Source organism: Galeopterus variegatus, unplaced genomic scaffold, assembly GCF_000696425.1.
Source record: "Galeopterus variegatus unplaced genomic scaffold, G_variegatus-3.0.2 Scaffold1338, whole genome shotgun sequence".
NCBI lineage: Eukaryota > Metazoa > Chordata > Mammalia > Dermoptera > Cynocephalidae > Galeopterus > Galeopterus variegatus.
In genome coordinates this window covers 185,596-206,940 of record NW_007727449.1, presented here as the reverse complement: position 1 = coordinate 206,940, position 21,345 = coordinate 185,596, and the positions used below count along the sequence as shown (strand labels likewise).

Sequence of the window (21,345 nt, the reverse complement as noted above, 5' to 3'; positions counted from 1 at the left end):
AGGACTTAAAAAGGAAGAGCAGGAGTAGAAGTTTTGGCAATGAAGTTTTAGGAGGAATAAAGCAAAGTGAAGGCAAACTGGTCCAGATCCTAGAACAGCTCTTCCAGCTGAGAGGAAGGATGCTGAGACATGGAAGAGAAGCATCACCATGGCAAGCGAGCCCAGTGGCTAAGAGCATGAATTTGGGAACCAGACAGCCAGAGTCAAAATCCCAGGTCTCCCACCCTCTTACTGTGTGACCTTCAGTAAGTTTAACCCTTGTGTGACGTAGTTTCTTCATCTATAAAATGGAGTTAACTACAGTTCTAACTTCAGAGTGGTGAGAACTGAGTTAACCTAAGTAATTAGTGATATAATACGCACTCTGTAAGTGCTGGCTATTATTGCTATTTTGCAAACAGTCATTGAAGAGAGCTTATAACACCATATGACCATGAGTACTGAAGAAGAGTTTGGAAGTTAAATAAAAATCACCCTTTGTTAACCATTAATCATTATTACAGTCAGAATTGAGTATTTGAAAAGTGTTTTTCATGAGTCTGCTGAAATTCTATGGCTTCAATGAACAAAGTCAAACTCAAGCATCCGAGGTAACACCTGATGAATTTAAGAAATAAAATGCCATACCACAATAGAAATAGTTATTACAAACTTCTGATTAGAAACCATGTCTTCCTTTAAGTTTACATTCAATTTACGTGACTGCATACATTAATCAGTAAGGATCAAAATATGAAACCATCTTTTACAGAAAATGCAAATAAATCCAAAAACAAGAGTTATTAATAAACTTGAAATAAAAGATGGATGGCACATAAAGCAAAAGGAAAACAGATACATAAAAATAAAAATGCACAAAACTAATAAATTACCTCCTTCTCTTCTGAGTTAGGCTATTAATATTCATTAAATTCCACCCAAGAAGTAACGACCTAATGACAGGAGCATGCTAATTCTCTGAGTGGGTCAGTGGATAATAACAAATTTTTGAAAAGTTCAGTATAAAACAAAAATTAAAATATTTTTCCATATACATTAGCATTCTACTACCCATTTATAATATATACAAAACAGGAAAATAAAGATTTTCTCTTAACAATGAGATGGCTGCTTTCCACTACACAGAATAATAATTTAGCAGCATTAATTACAATACATAGTATACAAAGTGTTAAAAAGCTAGTGATCTGTAACATAAATTTTAATATACCCTAGGACTAAAACTATTGTGTAAAATATAATTTCAGGTATTATTTTTAAAGAAAATACATTTATATTCATTGAATCAAACCCTAAAGTCAAATGCACAGAAATGCACTCTAGAATTATAAAGATTCATTATTTTCCCTGCTGAAGGGTAAGAAATGAATTAATAACTAAGCTTTTAAAAAAATTTTCTGGGCCGGCCCGGTGGCGCACTGCTACACTGCGCCGCTTGGGAGCGCGGCAGCGCTCCCGCCGAGGGTTCGGATCCCACATACAGACCGGTTCCCGCTCACTGGCTGAGCGAGGTGTGGGAGCAGCACCGAGGGTTGCGATCCCGTTGCCGGACACGAAAAAAGAGACAAAAAGGAAAAAAAAAATTTTTTTTTTTCTCAACTATAATCAGCCATTTCATTTCTTGTCTTCTCCAAACTTTTTTGATTGCACATCTCTACATAAAACATATATAGAGGTGTACAAGCAAAAAACAAAATACCTATTGAATAGCAGCCCCCAAATAGATATTTATTTATACTATGTATATGTTCTAGTGTCAATAAATATATTAAAGGTTAGGAAAGCTTAATTTCTTAGTTTAAATAAAAAATAGGAAATCTAACATTTCCTTCTGGCACCATGACTATACTGGAAAGGACTGAGCCATATCACCTGGTCAGACAGCTTCATCACTTATGTGTTACCTTGTATTTGTTATCTAGGTGTCTTTCTATTATTATCGATATTATAGTTCTATGTACTTTTATAGTGAAATAAATAAAATCCTGTTTCTATCAATCACTTTGAGAGATGAAGAAAGGAGGTCAACTAACAGGTTTACTTATGCATAATAAGTAGAGTTAAAGCAAAAGTACTAATATTTACTGGTCACTGCTAACTTGAGTGTAAAAGAATGGATGCTCCTAACGTTTTAAAACTCTGTTAGGCTATTAATATTCATTAAATTCCACCCAAGAAGTAACGACCTAATGACAGGAGCATGCTAATTCTCTGAGTGGGTCAGTGGATAATAACAAATTTTTGAAAAGTTCAGTATAAAACAAAAATTAAAATATTTTTCCATATACATTAGCATTCTACTACCCATTTATAATATATACAAAACAGGAAAATAAAGATTTTCTCTTAACAATGAGATGGCTGCTTTCCACTACACAGAATAAACACTGAGGGTTGCGATCCGTTGCCGGACACGAAAAAAGACAAAAAGGAAAAAAAAATAAATTAAAAATAATAATAATAATAAAACTCTCATACTGAACGTGTCGAAAACACATGAAAAGATGCTCAAGATTGTTAGTCATTAGAGAAATGCAAATTGAAAGCATAATGAGGTACACTTCACACCCACCAGGATGGCTATAATGAAAAGTCACATTATAACACATTTTGGCAAGGATATGGAGAAATTGGACCCACATACCTTGCTGGTGGGAATGTAAAATGGCACAGCAGCTTTGGAAAACAATCTGGGAGTTCCTCAAAAAGTTAACAGAATTACCATATGACCTGGCAAGCTCACTCCTAGGTAGCTACCCAAGAATGAAAACATACATCCACACAAAAATTTTACATGAATGTTCACAGCAGAATTTTATACATAATAGCCAAAAAGCAGAAAAAAACCAAATATCCATCAATTGATGAGTGGATAAATATAATGTGGTATATCTATACAATGGAATATTATTCAGCCATAAAAAGGAATGAAGTTCTGGTACCTACTATAACAGGAATGAATCTTAAAACATTGTGCTAAGTGAAAAAAGCCAGATACAAAAGGCCTCATATGAGATAATTCCATTTATATAAAATGTCTAAACAGGCAAATCCACAGACACAAAAAGTAGAATAGTGGCTGCCAGGGGCTGGGAGTGAAGGAGGAGGGGAGGCAATGTGGTAATGAACTGTTCAGGAATTCCACGGTGGTGATGGCTACACAACCCTGAACATACACTGGAAACCACCAAACTGTACATTTTAAGAGCGTGAATTTAGGGCCAGCCCGTGGCTTACTTGGGAGAGCGTGGTGCTGACAACACCAAGTCAAGGGTTAAGAACCCCTTACCAGTCATCTTTAAAAAACTTTTAAAAAATAAAATAAATAAATAAAAGGGTGAATTTTATGGTATATGAATTATATCTCAATACATTAGAGAAATTTTGGCAGAAACTGCTGGCTGTCCTCCCCATTGTCCTGAACTTCTCAGCTGTACTACAAGTCTCCTTTGCAGTTGGTGCTCGAGGAAGGTTTTCTGCCATAAGAACCATTTCAAGTCCCCAGTTTCTGCCTGGCTCTGGTTCTTGACAACTTGTTTAATTTACTAACTCTGCAAATACATTCCCACTCCACCCTGCCACCCCTGGTCAGATACATACTATCTATTCAGCCAAATTATAGAACATTCCTTTCAAATTTTGTCAGTTGTTACACCAATAATCTATGCAAAGAAAGGCTGAGCTTTAGGTCCAGTGACTGTTAAATCTATCATCACTTAAGATAATTTTCAGCTTTTGTTGATCCCTCATTGGCCTTTGAATTTGTTGCTGGGAACTGGTTCTGGACAAAGCATAAGAATTCCACACTCAGTGGAGTTACTGATGTCTATTCAGATGTCTGTCCAGAACCTGCAGTTTAATACCCCCAAAAGGGCAGAACTGGAACCCTGACAATAACACTGTCTAGGATGAATACGGGATATATGAGCCCCTTTGCTTTTGGACATTTAAAAACACCTTATTTTTAATTTAAAAAAGCAATATATATTCATTGTAAAAATTATAACAAAAAATGTATAAAATACAAAGGAGTAAATTGCCCCCCCAACCCCATCCAACCTCAACGTCTCCTCTTCAGGAGTAACTACCATCAACTATTTAATGTATATCCTTGCCAACTTTTTCTTATGTATTAAAACACACAGACTTTTTCTTTTATAAAAATAAGATATTATACACATAGTTCCACCAGTTTTTGCACAATATGTGCAAAATGGACACAATTCCATTTTAGTACACATAGATATACCTCATTCTTTCTAACTACTACATAGTATCCCATTGTTCCATTACCTGAAAAGTACTTGCCCCAGAGTATGGCTGCTACTCAGATCCAATCAATTGTTGCCATAAAGGAATTTTCTAGGTGTTGGCACTATTTTACCCAGGCTTATTCTCTTCTACTAAGGTGTCATCTCACTGCCTTATTTTTGCATCCCAAACCAGGGTGACAAATGAAAACTACAATTCTCAGTATGCACTGCTACCAAAGTTCTTCTAGCTCATGGTATCAATAGCTAATTGTTATCAATCACTCACTAAATACCAGGCACTTTTCTCTAAGTGCTTAAACCTTTATTAACTCATAAAAACCCTATTAGGACATACTATTATTTTCCTTATTTTGATGAAACTGAGAACTAGAAAGGTTAAGTGTTTTGCCCAAAGTCCCATAGATAGAAAGTGTTAAAACCAGGCAGTCCGGCTCTAAAGTCCCTATGATTAACTACTACATTATACTGCTTCTTGAGAATCACATGTATCTAGCATGACAGTTGTAGTCCTAAAAAAACATCCACTTATCAAATACTGAATTAAAAAAGAAATGCTTCAGTAAGAAATGAAAGGGGGTGGAGTTGAAGCTATAAAGTTTAAAATACGATAACAAAATTATTTTCTTACATAAATTCCAATATTAAAGTTGTTTTTTATTGCTCTAAGTATACAGCTACAAAAACTAAACGATCACCAAGCAAATCCAGCATTTCAATACATTTTACCTTTGCTCAAGAGTCACAGCGCTTCTTTTCCTATCGCCACCAGCAGTAACTAAGTCCCCACTATTCCTATCACCTTAAAAATTATAATACACAAAGCCCAAAACCTCCCAGAGAAGCTGGGTAGTCAGGGCAACAGTAAAGTGCATTACAACTAATGATAATCTGCATAAGACATATCAACTTCCTTAATTAATCAATCGCATTATACACAATTTAATTATGAAAATTTTGCTATAAGAGAAAATGACTAAACTTTATTCATCAGGACCAACCACATCTTCCAGAATTTAATATTTCATAATTTTGTTAGCCCCCACCTCCACCCTTAGTACTTACTGCCCAGAAGCTTTCTGAGGTCTGTAGTCTTTAGCTGGAAGCTAAAGAATAGTGTCTGGAATTGGGTGGATCAGGGATGGCAGGGAAGCCTGGTCAGAAGGAGACTTTGGAGGATGGAGAGCTGTTGGTATGTGTTAAAAATTAAGACAGAATGATGGAATTGTAGCCTAGAACCCTGTTCTCGTATCTTAAAGTGAATGAAATCACACAGGAACTTCATTAAAATGAAGATTGTGATTCAGTAGGTCTCCTGGGTACTGAAATTCTGCATTTCTAACAAGCATCCAGGTGATGCCAATGGTCAGGGGACCACACGTGGAGTAATGAGGGACTAGACCACACCATGCAGGGGCTGCATCCAAGGTGGAGGCCAGTCATTCTCTTGGAACCTTGGACAGACTCTGGGCTTAGGGACAACTGGTGAGCAAGGGTGGAGGTAAGAGGTAGAGCTGAACCCAAAGGATCAGTGAAAGATTTATAATAGCTGTGCCAGCCAGTACCTCCCTAATTCCCCCACTGTTCTACCCTAACCCCTTTCCAGAAGAACAAAAATCAGACAAAACTTTGCTAAGGAAATGGAACCCACCATGTGGGGAGCCAAGACCTCTAGGGTGCTGGGGTCTGTGGCTTGTCTTTGGAGCCTGCTGACCAGCCACCAGCTCTCCATCCTCATTCCGTAACAACAGGAGCCCTGCCAATCAACACATCCAGGCTGCTTTTCACTGAGGGAAAAGGCCTAAGGGGAAGCAAACCTATTTACGCAACTGCAGAAGAAACCAACACCAGATTTCTGTCCTGCATTCTTAAATACAGACAAACAAGCAGAGTAGGCATCAGAAGAAAACCAGCAGTATTAAAGAGAAAAATGAGGGAAAAGGAACAGAAAACTGAAGAAGATAATTCAAGAACAGAAGATAGGGCCAGCCTGGTGGCGCACTGCTACAGTGCGCCGCTTGGGAAGCGCGGCGGCGCTCCCGCCGAGGGTTTGGATCCCACATACAGACCGGCCGCTCACTGGCTGAGCGAGGAGCTGGGGCAACACCGAGGGTTGCGATCCCGTTGCCAGTCCCGGTCCAGTACGGGCGTGACACTGAGGGTTGCGATCCGTTGCCGGTCACAAAAAAAAAAAAAAAAAAAAAAAAAAAAAAAAAAAAATCAGTAAAGAACAGAAGATAACTTCTAAAAAATTTTCTAATTAAAATTCTCAAAGAGATTTGACAGATTATTGTATCTATAATCCTTGTAAAAGGAACAAGTATTGAGGGAAAATCTTTTTCAATCATATTAAAGGAAAATAATTTTCAACAACTTAAGAACTCAAAAATTTACCTCCTATCTATCCATTCCTGGGAAATTATTTGATAGATTCCAGCAAAATGAAGGGAAAAAAGAGGGGAAACATGAAATCCAGACAACAGTGTATACAACCCAGGGGAAAACTCAGAGTGGGAGAGTTACCTAAGGTTGAGGATAAATCATCTAGTCCAAAATGCAGCAGAAGGAGCCAGCCAGTTAGCTCAGATGGTTAGAGCGTGGTGCTGATAACACCAAGGTCGGGGGTTGGATCCCTGTAGTAGCCAGTGACCTCCCCTCCCCACAAAAAAAAAGCAGCAGGGAATCTTAGAGGGTGGGGGGGCGTGGAACCAAACAGATATGATTAGGGCACACTGCTCTTTTGTCAAGAAATGCTACCAAAAACTTTAGAAACAAACACACAAAATAACAAAACATCATATTTCACTGATTCTAAGATGCACTTCACATTTTAACATTTCTAAAATCTGTCTCATAATTCCTGGGGACTGTATGTTACCTGGCAGCACACTTTCTCTGTGGAACATAAAATAATGGTGCATCTTACAATCAATGACATTTCAGATGCAGTGAAATACAGTAATAATAATAATAATGCTGGGACATGCTTGTTAAGGACTACTTTCTGTACCAGGTATTATTCTAAGCCCTTTCCATGGATTAAGTCATTTATCCAACCCTGAGGAACATTCTCCTCTGAGTGTCCCAGAGGTCGTGAAATTCATAAGGATGGGAAAACATGCAATCTTAGAACACTAATAGCTATGAACAATATTCAATCTGTCAAAATAACATAAAAGGTGTTATTGGTTCTGAATATTTAGAGTCAACCTGTGAATAAAGCAGAGAGGATTTAGTTAGGGCCATAAAAGAGAATGAAAATACTGACAAACCTGTGAAGATAAGATTGTAAGAAGGATGGAGAGAACAGTGAAAAGAATAGGGACACCAATATCCTCATCCTTAAGTGGAAAAAGTATATTTAGTTCCTCTTTAGTTATTTTTAATTCTTCTATTAGTTACTTGTGTATTCTAATAATCTAACAATCAAATATTGGAAGGTTAATGAAAATGAGTTAAATCTTCATCTTTCATAACAAAGAATCTACGAATATTTTCTGAGTTGATAAATTGAGAAACAGATATGTGCAATTTTTTCATGATTTTGGAAGAATCAAAAATAGAAAGGCTCAAAAGAAGTTTCCTTTGAGCAGCTGAAATTATGGGATGATAAGAGCTAAAGTGAGAGATTGTTACTGTTTGGCAATATTATTTTATTGATTGCCACATACATATATTACCTTGATAAAAATAAATTGAAAAAGGCAATAAAAATTATGGCTTTTGTCTTAGAAAGTAATCCTATAGATATTAAGACAGCACTGAAGAAGCAGTCAGATATGTGTATCATAACAGTCAATAAATCAACCAAGGTGCATCAATCACTAAATCAGATTTACTTGATTATAAATCTGATCACTGGTCTCACCTAAAATAAAGCTTAAAATTGCCTTGTACCCAAAGAAGCATAATTTTTCATTTTTACTGTGCTCTATAAATACTACTTCTTGTTTCTGATACACTCTGGATACACATAAGCCATTAGTTACATAAATGAGATCTAGATTGAAAGAGAAGTTATTGCTGGGCCTAAAATGAAGTGGATCACCTGGACTCTGCCCATCCCTGTTGAGACCCAAGACGTCCAGGCAGCTCTACTTGTGAGGAGAGGGAGGAAGCTGCTGCTTCTCTACTGCAAACAGACGCGGGATGACATCTGAACTCACAGAACACTGGGGCCAAGGCTTCAGTGCCCTCACACTGACTTGTGTGCCCTGGGGCTGTACATTATTTCTGCTTTTCAGACCATAAGGAATGGATACCAAGGCTAGAAAATCAAGGTCAACCCCTCTTCAGTCCTGATGTGGTTCCTGGCTTCCTAGAAGTCTCAAATAAATCCAAATTCATTGAAAGAAAATTACATTCTGCGGTTTATAGCTATTTGCTAGTTTGCTGAATTTGGGTACATTTTGCATATTTGGAGGTCTCAATCTCAATATGTAGGTGAAATTTAAATACATCTAAGTAAAAAAGTTTTTACTTCATTAGTGTAATATAAAAATGCCCTTATTTTAAAGAAATAAAGAGCCAATTGGGGAAATTTTTTTGTCAAATACTAAGACTAGTGATACTAAAGAAGGCTGTGCAAGCATTTGAAAAAAAGCTGTTAAAACATAATTTCTCAGAAAACTATGTATTTGTACAACAGAGAGCAATTAGCTTAATTTTCTACTTTTGCTTTTCAGCAATTATATTTTTAATTCTTAAAGATAGGCCACTAGTCTGCAAAAATAAGCAACATTACAATTTTAATATAAGTAGGCTTGTTATTTTTAGCTGAGTAGAAAGATTTTCGAATAAATTATGATGTGGAATGGGTTGCCTGTTGCCTCTGCACTTCTAATTTGCAACTAAGAAAGACTTGCCTTTCATTTATCATAGCGATTTAATTGCTCATTTAACCACCATTGGTCATACATCATCCTAGAAACAGTCTTAATAAATGTGTTATCTAAAGGCAACCAATTTAGTCTTACAAAGTCATTCAGAGTTTGATTAAGAACATCTCAGTTCAAGAGAGGGAGGGGGAGGGGAGGGAGAGGGAGACGGAGAGTTTTCAAATTGGGAATGTTTTGAGGGCAAGTCAGAGTTTGATTAAGAACATCTCAGTTCAAGAGAGGGAGGGGGAGGGGAGGGAGAGGGAGAGTTTTCAAATTGGGAATGTTTTGAGGGCAATCACTGGGGTGTCTCTCTCCCATTAGAGTGTGGGTAGCACGAGAACAGGAACCATGTTTTTGCCTTGTTTGTTGCTGCATACATGCACCCAACTTGAGCTTGGCACTTTGTAGGCTTCCAGTGAATGAATGAATGAATGAATGAATGAATGAATCATGGCATGCCTCAGAACTCTTATCACTGCCTTATCCTACACATAGAGGGTTTCACATTATGACCTTACCTCAGATCTTTGTGCCCTAAAGACCTTTTATTACCCAAATAACCACTGTGCCTTTGGACAAGGAATATGTGGGTAGGAACAGAGATCCCAAGAGGCCAACCGCCCAGAGGTCAACAAGTTCTGTACTGTAATTACTGAAATATTTGCTTCTGTCTCCTCCTCTCCAATGCCCTCATTATTACCTTATGCAAGCACTTTCTGCCATCTCCCACCTGGATTACTGTGATACTCTACAAAACAGCTCTCAGGTCTCACCCTCTATTTCCCCAATGCTATCAGAATGATTCTAAGATAATGAACTAGCTGTCTCTCTGCTCTCCATGTACGACATTTGTGACATCACATGCACAGCCTTTCATAGGTGGCTCCAGCCTGTCTTTCTGGCAGCAACTCTCATGGATCCCTTGAAATCTACTCTCAAGCCACACTCAATTGCCTGATTTTCTAAACATCCTGCATGTGTTCGTGCCCTAACATCTTTGCTCATGTTGCTCCATTTACCCTTACATGTGTTCCCTGAGGCTGAGTCTTATGTCACACTATACTTTATACACCTTTCTATTTACTGGAGTTGAAGTTGTTGGTTTGTTTGCCGCTTCTCTAAACAATGCTATCCCGGGGGTAAGGAATTTGACATTCATCTTTGTATTTTCACCAGCCCAGCACAGTGCTTGTCATATAGTTGATCCTGAAAAAAAGTCTGATAAATGGAAGTGGAAGGGATTTGTCCAGATGCTCAGTAGAAAAAGACTAAGACGGTTGTCTACCTGCTCCTAATACAGTCAATCTTTCTATTAAACTCTGGGTCCTTTTAAAAATAGAAGAAAAACAAATCTCTTAAGGATGTAACCTAGCGGTCTAAATCTTGGATAAGTGATAGGCATGACCTGAAAATAAAAGGGGGAAAGTCACAATGTTGAAATTTGTGAAGATAATTCTCAAATTCTTTGTTCATAAAGATGTACCCTGGATGACAATGGCAATAAAGTTTGCTTTCTTACCAAAAAAATCTCCTTATTCAGTAACAATAATGTCATAATGACCCCATAAATACTAGTTTTATTTATGTTTCATGATCTGTTTTTTAAAATGTAGTCATATTTTAGAACATAAAGTATACAGAATAATACTAGCTAATGTATGCTTACCATGAACCAGAGGGCTTTGTATAGATTAATTAATCTATACATCAACCCTATAGAATAGACAATTATCTTCATTTTACAGATGAGAAAGCTAAGCCACAAACAGGTTAAGTAAGAAACTTGCCAAGGTCACCCAAAAAAGGAGAAGCAGAGCTGGGATTTGAATCCAAGCAGTTGTGTCAGGAGTTTCACCTTAAACATTGTGCTTACACTGCCTCTTGTTAACATAAACTCATGTTCCTGCCACTCAGATTTAATAAATGTTAACATCCTGTCATATTTGTTACATTAAAAAAAAATGTTACAGATACAGTTCAAGTGTCCTGTGTGTGTACACCTTCCTATCCCCCATTCCTCCTTAAAGGTATCTTTAGTGTGTCTCCTGGAGTCCATGTTTCTTTGTGTGTGTAACATACAATACATAGTAACATTCATGTTTTTTTAAAAAGGTATGATATTCTAATATTCTAATATATAATAATATTGTGTAACTTTTTTTCAAAACTTATTCATGTCAATAAATGTAGATCTGGCTGATTCATCTATTCCATTGAAAAACGTCACAATTTATCCCTTTCTCTACTGATAGACATTGAGGTCAACTAATTTTTTTTTCCTTGTTATCACAAAGTTGCAATGTATACCCTGTACATATCTCCTTTTATATATCTATGAAGAAGTCCCTCTAGGGCAGACATTAAAAACTGAATTCCTAGGTTGTATGATATGCACATCTTTAACTTTATTAGATACTGTAAATTGTTCTCCAAAGTATTTGTACCAATTTATATTCCCACCATCACGTCTCTATTTTTCCATACTTCACCAACACTTTAGGTAGTTTAAATCAATAAATTTTGCCTTTCTGATGGGAGTAAAATGGTATCTCATGTTGTTTTAATTTGCATTTCCCTGAGTCTGGGGTGGGTACAGTTGACTGGCAAAGCCGAAGGTCACAAGACTGCTTTTGCTGAAATATAACCTTGGAAAACAAGTTTCTGGCCTCTCCTCTCCTAAGGAGAAGTGCATATGCACAGAGGAGAGAATTGTCTCACACAGGAAGAGTGTTCGGAGTTACTGGGTGGAAAGATGGAATGACAATGTGGCCTGTAATGTGAATCCTGCATTCTCCGGATCACTGTTTCTCAAGCTTTAATGTACATGCAAGTCACCTGGAGATCTTGTAAAATGCAGATTCTGATTCTGTGGGTCTGGAATTCTGCATTTCTAATAAGTTCCCACATGATGCAGGTGATACTGAGGCCATATTTTAGAAGATGAATGGGTATAATTGCATAAAATCAGAATCTACTTCACTACTTAAAGAGTATGGAGCACAATCTAATAATGATGACAATGACAATAATGAAAATAAAAATACTAATAAGGGTGGAAATTATCCATTTATTGAATGTTTATCACATGTCAGGTACTCTCTTTAGTGCTTTGCCTGTATTTGCATTTGATCCTCACAACCCTATAAGACAGATGCTGCCATTACTTTACAAATGAAGAAACTGAGTCTCAGACAAGTGAAATGACTTAGCTAAGATCACAAGGCCAGCAGAAGGTAGGGTTGGGATCAACTCAGATTCTAAACTGATTCTAAACTCTGAGTGGGCAGGCTCCACTACCTCAATGCCCAGAGCTGCCTGCCATATCAATCCTCAGATGAGCACCCCCTGGTGATAAGGAGAAAAATTATGGCAAAAAAAGAACCTAAATTTTTACTTTGTCTCTATTATCTTTCAAAATTGGCTGAGGTCTTCCTGCAGGAAAGTGCAGGAAAGGTACGGCTAAAAAACGTTAGTCTTATTCCTTCTTGTAAGAAGAGGCATAAAATTCTTGTGGAATACAAAAATATATAAAATGTGTGCATGTATGTATGCACGAGTATATGCTTATATAAGTGTATACACACACACACACACACACACACATATACATAAGCATACACATTTATACATATTTCTATCCCTTATATTAGAACACCATTCTAGTATACTCTGCCTTTGAGTGACATACATAACGACTCTTCCTATCTGCCCACATGAAAAAACTAAAAGCTCAAAACAAAATAGAACCAAAATAACCCCCACATAAATAGTAGTAGGTATCTCTGGTCTGCTGCCTCTCTCAAGAATAGTATCTAGACTGTTCTTGGAAGAATACCCCTAACCCCCTACCTCCCGCACCTCAAGCCATATGGTTTGTGTAGGGCTGATTTCAATACCGTTTCCATGGTGAGGGGGCTGATGCTCCTATGACTGGTTCAGGGGTTGGTGGGCATGCTGTGACACAGCACCTGTCTACTGCTAGACATGAAAATCAGCAGCACAACCGTCTTGGGTCCATGTAGGGATCAAGTACTGTAGGTGAAGCTAGTACTGAGGAAGCCAAGGTGACGAATGGCGAGAGAGAAACTAGATGTCATCTGAACCCTGGATGAAAGCCTGTTGGAACATCTGTCCTTGGAGTATAAGGCAATTAATTCTTTCCTTTAACTTATTTTAATTCAGGTTTTCTGCTGCAAACAAGAGAAACCACTGTTTGTTTTGTTGACACAGACACCAAATAACTGGAAGTAACATATACCTTATTTTTAGAAGCTTACTGAACTCAATTTTACATGAGTAATTTTTCAAAAAGTATATTAAAGGACTTGGGCTACACCTCTCTTTCTCTCTGAAAGCATTTTCTTTTGAATAAAATATAAACAAACAGTAAAAATTAGAAGAAAAAAGATGAGATCAATAAAACAAATTGAAAACTAGAAACAGACCCAATTATAAACAAAAATGTGGTATATGAATCAATTCAATAGAGAATGGGTATTATTCAATGAATTATGCTGGAACATTTGACTACCTGCAAAAATAATTCTAAGATATTCTAATCGTAGAGTTAAATGTTAAAAAGAAAGAAGAAAGGAGAGGAAAATAAAACTATAGAAGAACAAGAGGAATATATAGATAAATATTTTATTTATGTTACCTCAAGGTAGAGAAAGGACTTCCTAAGCAAAATATCAAAGGCAGAAAAGATGACAGCGGTTGAAAGAATAGTCTTCATGAAGATTAAGAAATCCATTTCTCAACAAACAAAAAATATTAAAAGCTAATGGTAAAGTGCGAAATGTACTTCCAATTGTTTTAAATGAAACTCTTAGAATTTCTCCATCAACTCTATTGGCAGCAACTGTCCCCAGCAGCCACCAGAGGCCCAGACAAAAGAACACCAGCCAAGGATTCACCTGCATGGGTCCCACTGGGGTGGGCTGCAGGCATGACTTCAATGACATGATCACAATGCTGAAGTGTAAGAGTTAGTTTTTAGTACTTACAGACCCTGGGGAGGTTACATGGGGTACACAGGCATACCTGGAGCACCCCCATACACACGCAAAGGTCAGGGTACACTGGCAGAGAGAGAGGGGACCTGTGGGTCAATGCTTTTATTGGGTTCAGGGCGACAGCCAAACAGGTTTCCCGTGGGAAGCTTTAACAAGTAGGTTTAAAGAAAGCAAGCACGAGTTCTAAGGAGGTCACGCTGTGACTGAGAGATGGCCACTTTAAGTTCAAGGGCAAATGTCTGAATGATCCATTTTAAAAAAGCAGTAGTGGAAGACATTATGTTAAGTGAAATAAATCAGGAACAAAAAGATAAATACCGTATGTTTTCACTCACATACAGGAGCTAAAAAAAAAAAAAGCGAGTTCATAAGAAACAGAGCCTAAAATTGTGCTTACCAAAAGCTGGGAAGGGGAAGGGGGTGGGAGGTCAGGAACAAAAAGATAAATACCGTATGTTTTCACTCACATACAGGAGCTAAAAAAAAAAAAGCGAGTTCATAAGAAACAGAGCCTAAAATTGTGCTTACCAAAAGTTGGGAAGGGGAAGGGGGTGGGAGATTACCAAAAGCTGGGAAGGGGAAGGGGGTGGGAGGCCAGAGGAGGGGTAGGGAGACAGGTTGGTTAATGGATACAGAATTACAGCTAGATAGGAAGAATAAGTTATAGTATTCAGTGCTAGTATAATAAAAATAATATATTATTATATTATAATTAATATTAAAAATTAACTATAATTTATTGTATATTTTCAAATGGCTGGAAGAGAGGAGCTCAAATGTCCTCATCACAAAGAAACAATAAACATTTGCAGTGATGGATACACTAACTAGTCGATTTGATCATCACACAGTATATACATGTATGGGAAAATTACTCTGTACCCCATAAATATGTACAATTATTACATGTCAACTAAGAAATAAAATTAAAGAAAGAAAGAGAGGGAGGGAGGGAGGAAATGAGAGAGATGGGGAGAGAAGGAGGAGGGAAAGCAAGGCGCTCAGCCTGCTAGGTGGGAGAGACACCTCTAACTTTTAATCTCTGGCCACAAGCTGGAGCCAATGGGTGGGGTATAGTACTGGAAACTGTCAAGGGAGACCAAGCCCTGGTATTTAAAAGTTACACCTGTATTTAAAAATAAATGCTGAGGCGATATAGTATGATAAGCACTCAGTACACCAATATACATGATAGACAATGAGTTATTATTTCTAATATACAAGGAAGACATGAATATATTAGAAAAAGATAAAGTTGTATACTTGGAAAAGAAAAACTATATATATTACAAATCTACTAAGTAAAAATTCAATGCTTGCTACCATAAAAATTCTGGGAAATGAGCTGATTGGTAAAAGGTCTTTATACATAATCATAAAAGCAGATATATGTATGTGAGTATATTTAAGAAATATACATATACACATAAAAACCCAACTTACAATGCAACAGAGATTTAAATCTAATTATGATAAATGTCCCAAATTTACATAAAAACCTCAAAAATTAATGGAATCCAAGCTACTGGAAGATAGTAAATAATTTTTCTAATAATATATGTTCTCTTTACTCATTGCTAAGATTTGGATTGAGCAGTATGGCAGGATTGACATAAAAATTAATGCTTTTATACGCACCTTGATTAACATTTTATAAGGTTATGAGTTCAGTTCTGAACAGAAATAAGAATGATTTTCCACTAGGGGAACAGAATTAAAATGGCATCAGTAAAACTAAACAAAATGGAACAATTTCTCTTTGTTTCTGGCTGACTCAATAGTCATTTGTCAACTTATTTACTTAAAAAATATTATTTAAAGATATGTAGTAGTAGTTCTGCAATGATCTGGTAAAAAGACTCAAGCTTACATAGGATCCATTTTAAAAGAGCCTGATTTAGCTTTCAGCTAGTTCTTTCAGCACCTTTCTTCTTTGCTGAGTTCCAGGCATGCTTTCCACATTAACTGTGTAAGTTCCATCTGTATAGTCATTTTTAAGTGACTAGAAATGCTAGATTCTAATTTTTTAAATATCTATGTCTAGAATGAAGATTATCGACTAAAAATAAATATGCAAACACAAATAAAGAAAACTTTAGAACACAGAACTTAGTTTAAGCTCTAGGGAACAAAGGAAAATTACACATTAATTTTATATACCTCTTACAAAAGAAAAATGTCAATTAGATTTTTGTTTGTCCCATGTCTCATTCCGATCCAAATAGTGTTTCTCTAAAGCTAAAGATATCTTAGCAATATGATATCCTTCCAGAGAACAATGGATCAAAACATGAGGACCATTCCCTAGGAAATTACCATTACCATTTCTTTTTTTTTTTTTTTTTTTTTTTTTTCTTTGTTTTTCTTTTTTTTTTTTTTTCCGTGTCCGGCAACGGATTGCAACCCTCAGTGTTGCCCCCGGACCGGACCGGGGACCGGCAACGGGATTGCAACCCTCGGTGTCGCTCCCGCGCCTCGCTCAGCCAGTGAGCGGGAACCGGTCTGTATGTGGGATCCGAACCCTCGGGCGGGAGCGCCGCCGCGCTTCCCAAGCGGCGCACTATCCAGTGCGCCACCGGGCCGGCCCCCCCCCATTACCATTTCTGCACACTATTTTTCTTAAAGGTTCAACTCCAAGTCATCCTACCCTCCTTGTGAGAGTAAAGCCAAATCACAGTTTACAATTGTATATATAATGTGCTATTCTGGGCCATGCCTGGTTTTTATAGCTATCATAAGAAGTGCAATCTCAATAAGGGAAGAAAAAAACCTAAAAGAATGTTAATACACACAATAATAAATGGATTAAAATTCTCTCTTTTTTCAAATAGGATGAATTTCTTTTACAAGATATTCACATGTGGTTTAGTAAAGAGTCTCAGTATCTCATTTACTATCCATAGACAAATGCAATGATATTTTGCATCTTTCTTTGCAGGGGTAAGTTAGTGGAAGGGTGTGCAACACACAAAATAGTCTTACTAAACTGTCTAGGTATACTGGGCCACTTTGCAAAATACATATCTGAATTATACCTTCAAATATAAAATTAAGTGAGAATGTAGAAAACTGTCAGGCTAAGTCTATTTACCAAAAAAAAAAAGACGGGGAGGAAAAACAGATAAATAAACCAGATTCCCAACTATTTAAGTGAAAAGGTACTACTTGTGTCCTACATATATCAAGAGTCAGATTTCCTAACCAAAGACCATGTCAATATTCAATGACTGAAGTAAAACTGATATTCAATGATTGAAGGAAAAATTTTTTAAAAGGAAGAAAGAAAAAGACAACTCAAGGAATGGGAGAAACTATTTGCAAAATCACATATCTGATAAGGAACTCATATCCATAATACACAAAACACTCTTACAACTCACCAATAAAAAGACAACCTAATTAATAAACAGGCAAAGGATGTGAATAGACATTTCTCAAAAGAAGATATACAAATGGCCAATAAGCACATGAAAAAAAGTTTAATATCGTTAGTCATTAGAGTAATGCAAATCGAAACCACAAGATATTACTTCACATACCCAATAGGACAGCTATAATTGTTTTAAACATGGAAAATAACAAGTGTTGGTAACAATGTACCGAAATAGGAACCTTTACACATTACTGGTGAAATTGTAAAATGGCAGAGCTACTTAGGAAAACAGTTTGGCAGCTCCTCAAAAAGTTAAACACAAAGTTACCATAGGACCCAGCAATTCCACTCCCAGGTAGCTGCCCAAGCGAGATAAAAATACATGCCCACACAAAAGCTTGTACATAAATGTTCATAGCATGATTATTCATAACAGCCAAAAGATGGAGACAACCCGAATGTCCATCAGCTGATGAGAGGAAAAGTAAAATATGGTATATTAATACAATACAATATTTGGCAATAAAAAGGAAAGAAATGCTACAACATGGATTAACCTTGAAAACATTACTCTAAGTGCAAGAAGGCAGTTACAAGATGCCATATATGATTCCATTTATATGAAACGTACAGAAGAGGCAAATCCACAGAGAGTGAAAGTAGATTAGTGGTTGCCAGGGAGTGGGGGGAGGGAAATAGTGACTGCTAATGGATATGGAGTTTTTTTCTGCGGTGATGAAAATGTTCTGAAATTATATAATGGTGACGGTTGCACAAGTTTGTAAATATACCAAAAACCATTTTTAAATGGCTTAAAATGGTTTAAAAGAATGAAGTTTATGTATGTGAATTATATCTCAATAAAACTATTTTAAAAAAGAAATGTGAATAAACTGAAAACCATAATTTCCAATCAAGATATAAATATTTTCAGTGTATACCTTTATTCATAATGCCATGACTGTGTTGGAAAAATCATAAATAGAAGGTTTCCTTTGGGGATCTTAAGGTTAATACTAAAATTGGAAAAGCATGTTTGTAAAGCAACTTACTTCTAGGAAGTTAGGGTAAAGGCACAGGTGCCTGTGGGAAGCTTTTCCCAATATACATGACTTTTTCGAGAAGGACTGAAAGAAACCAAAATGTGCCACAGATTTCTGCTTTTATATCCTCTGCACATCTGTTCATCCTTGTCCATGCTTCTACTTCTGGCCCATTAGATTTAAATCATGAACCCAAAAGCGTGAGACCCAAACCCTCTTTATAGTACAATAGCCAGGATGATATAAGTATTCAATGTTGGAATTAAAGAACATTAGGATGTTAGAATTACAAGTGTAGGGGCCTCATATAATTATTTCACTCTGCTCTCAATCCATTCCAGTTAGACTAACATGTTCCAGAAATGCAAGATACCTGATTCTTTTACATTTTGAGAGAAAATATCAAGTACTTCTTTTAGAAATGTTTGTTGCTTTTTAAAAAACTTGTTCTAAACTACCACACCAACTAAAATAAATAGCAACACCAAGCTGGCTCAGACAAGTAAACAATAGTGGAAAAACATTAAGTCTATTGTCATTAGATTCCTTACCCAACATCATTTTGGCTTCAAATGGCAACTAAATACCTGGATATTGATAGGAAAACATTAAAAAGCCTTTCAAAAATAACTATACTATATAAAAAGTCAGCTTCAGGCCAGATATCAACCTAAAATCTAGCCACAGAAAACCAACAGCACAATCCTACAGCTGTCCTCTCAGCCCTAAGGTACATCAACTGGATGAAAGGCCTTAATTCAGATGGATTTGTTTTATCGTATCACCTGGACGTAATATATTTTATTATTTCTATCTTTCTGAGCATCATTAAGGACTGAATTCTAGCAAACTGAGCCAATGGTTTTAGAAGTGATGACGGCGCAGAGTTCTCTGATGTGTGTGGATGAGGGACTAACTGTCACCTCACATGCCATACCTGGTATGCACTGTGCTGTGGCCTCAGTGGTGATAGTTGGAGCAACTGGGGGCTGCTGCTGACTGGAGCTCACTTCTGGCTCTGTGTTAACTGAGGGAGAAAGAGACACCTCACAGGAGGAGACCTGGCTGGGCAGATGTGGCAGGAATTCTTCAGAAGCAACTTGCTCATCCTGTCCAGGCAGCTGCAGGGCAGACAAAGGGATACTGATCTGTTTGTTAGGATGGGATGTGCTCACAGGCATCTGCATGGCCACCTGCTGGCTGGTGCCATGGGCACCAGGAGGTCCTCTGTTTGGTGAGGCCAGAGATACCCTAGCAGTCTTCTGGACAACTGGTCTGGAGATCACAGAGGGGGATGCAGACATACCATGTGTGTCTAGCTCTGTGCTGATGGCGGATGTTACATGGGGAATCAGCTTAGCAGACCCTACACAGGAGGGACCAGCATGAGTCTGAGGCTTGGGTTTTGCCATCTGTGTCAATGACAGAGCTGGTCCATCTACCCCTCCAGTCAGCTCTGCATTTGCCACAATGTAATAATCTTCAGGAATCTCTTGTTTGATTTTCTTGATGATGACATCATTGCTGCATTCGTCAACCATCTGCGCCTGGGAGCTTGAATGCAAAGAAGATGGGACCACTCCAGGCCTTTTCCGAGCAATACTTTGAGGTCTTTGGGTTTGGGGTTCAAAGTCACTATCCTCATCTGTAACAGAAGACTCACAAACCATGTCAAACAGGGTGTTGTCATCTTCATACTCCTCAACAGCTTCGTCCAGTTCAGAAGGCTCACTGCAGTAAGAGAAGTCACAGGAGTCTCTGGTCCGGTTACAGTCTAGCTTTGCCTTCACTGGTCTTCCAGGGTACCTCTCGACAGGGCTAGTCTGTGTCTCAGAAGGCACCCCAATTATACTGGGACTATCAGAGTTAAAACTTCTGTTATCCTGGAAACAGACCCTCTCTTGGGACCCAGCTCTGCAAGTAGCTGTTAGCGGCCAGTGATAAGCATGGCCAGCACTACAGCCCCACATTGCTGTCAGGTTCCCATGGGAACCTTCAGAAAGCAAGTGTTTCAGGTTTGGAATGAGGCTGCAAATGGTCCCATGGCTGTGGGCCCAGCTGACCAATTTGGACAGATTTTCAGATGAGGTATGAAGACAATCCTCCATGTTACAGGATCAGCAGTGTCTTTCCTAAAGGAAAATAATCAAAATAAGAAGACATTATTACCCAAGACATTCCCATATCTTAATTACTTTAATTTCTTCCAACTATGATCATTTGGCATAAAAAAGAAATGCATTTCAAAATTGTATCTAGTTAGTATCATTGCATATGAAGAGGGACTAGACGGGAATATAGAAAAAAGTAAACACACCTGATGATTTATGGTTGTTTGGAAAAAATTTGTTAGTTTCCTTTATTGTTATAATAATGCCTGCATAAGAAAAATAAATAGGAAAGGAAAAAATGAAACAAGCAATAAAAAATAGGTTTTTCATGGTACATTTTACTTCCAAAGTCACAGAGAGGGGTTCAGTCAGCACCTTAATAATAAAATGTGTTTATTAGTTGTATTAACCAAGAGGATGTACTTCCAATGTTACACTTTATCATCAGAAACTTCATTACTAGCCAGAGCCAACAAAGGAGATTTGGATTCATTCTAGGATGGATGTCAGAGAAAGGAAGTCAATCCTCTGCTGGGCACCAGAAAACAATACAACTGGGAGTCCAAGGAGAAAATGAGGGGTTAGATTTGGGAAGCGGAGAAGAAAGTCTTTAATGGAGAAGGGAGAACACATTGGGAGGAGATCCATAGGA

At 37.5% G+C, this 21,345-nt stretch overlaps 1 protein-coding gene across 2 annotated transcripts in view; it reads right to left on the bottom strand.

Moving 5' to 3' along the window:
- Positions 1 to 20,690, bottom strand: part of KIAA1958 (KIAA1958 ortholog) — a 79,486-nt gene extending 58,796 nt beyond the window's left edge. For both annotated transcript variants that reach the window (XM_008576359.1, XM_008576358.1), the window contains exon 1: positions 19,520 to 20,690. In XM_008576359.1, coding sequence (XP_008574581.1) covers positions 19,520 to 20,690 — 1,171 coding nt within the window. The remainder of the gene's footprint in view (positions 1 to 19,519) is intronic.
- Between the last annotated feature and the right edge of the window lie 655 nt (positions 20,691 to 21,345).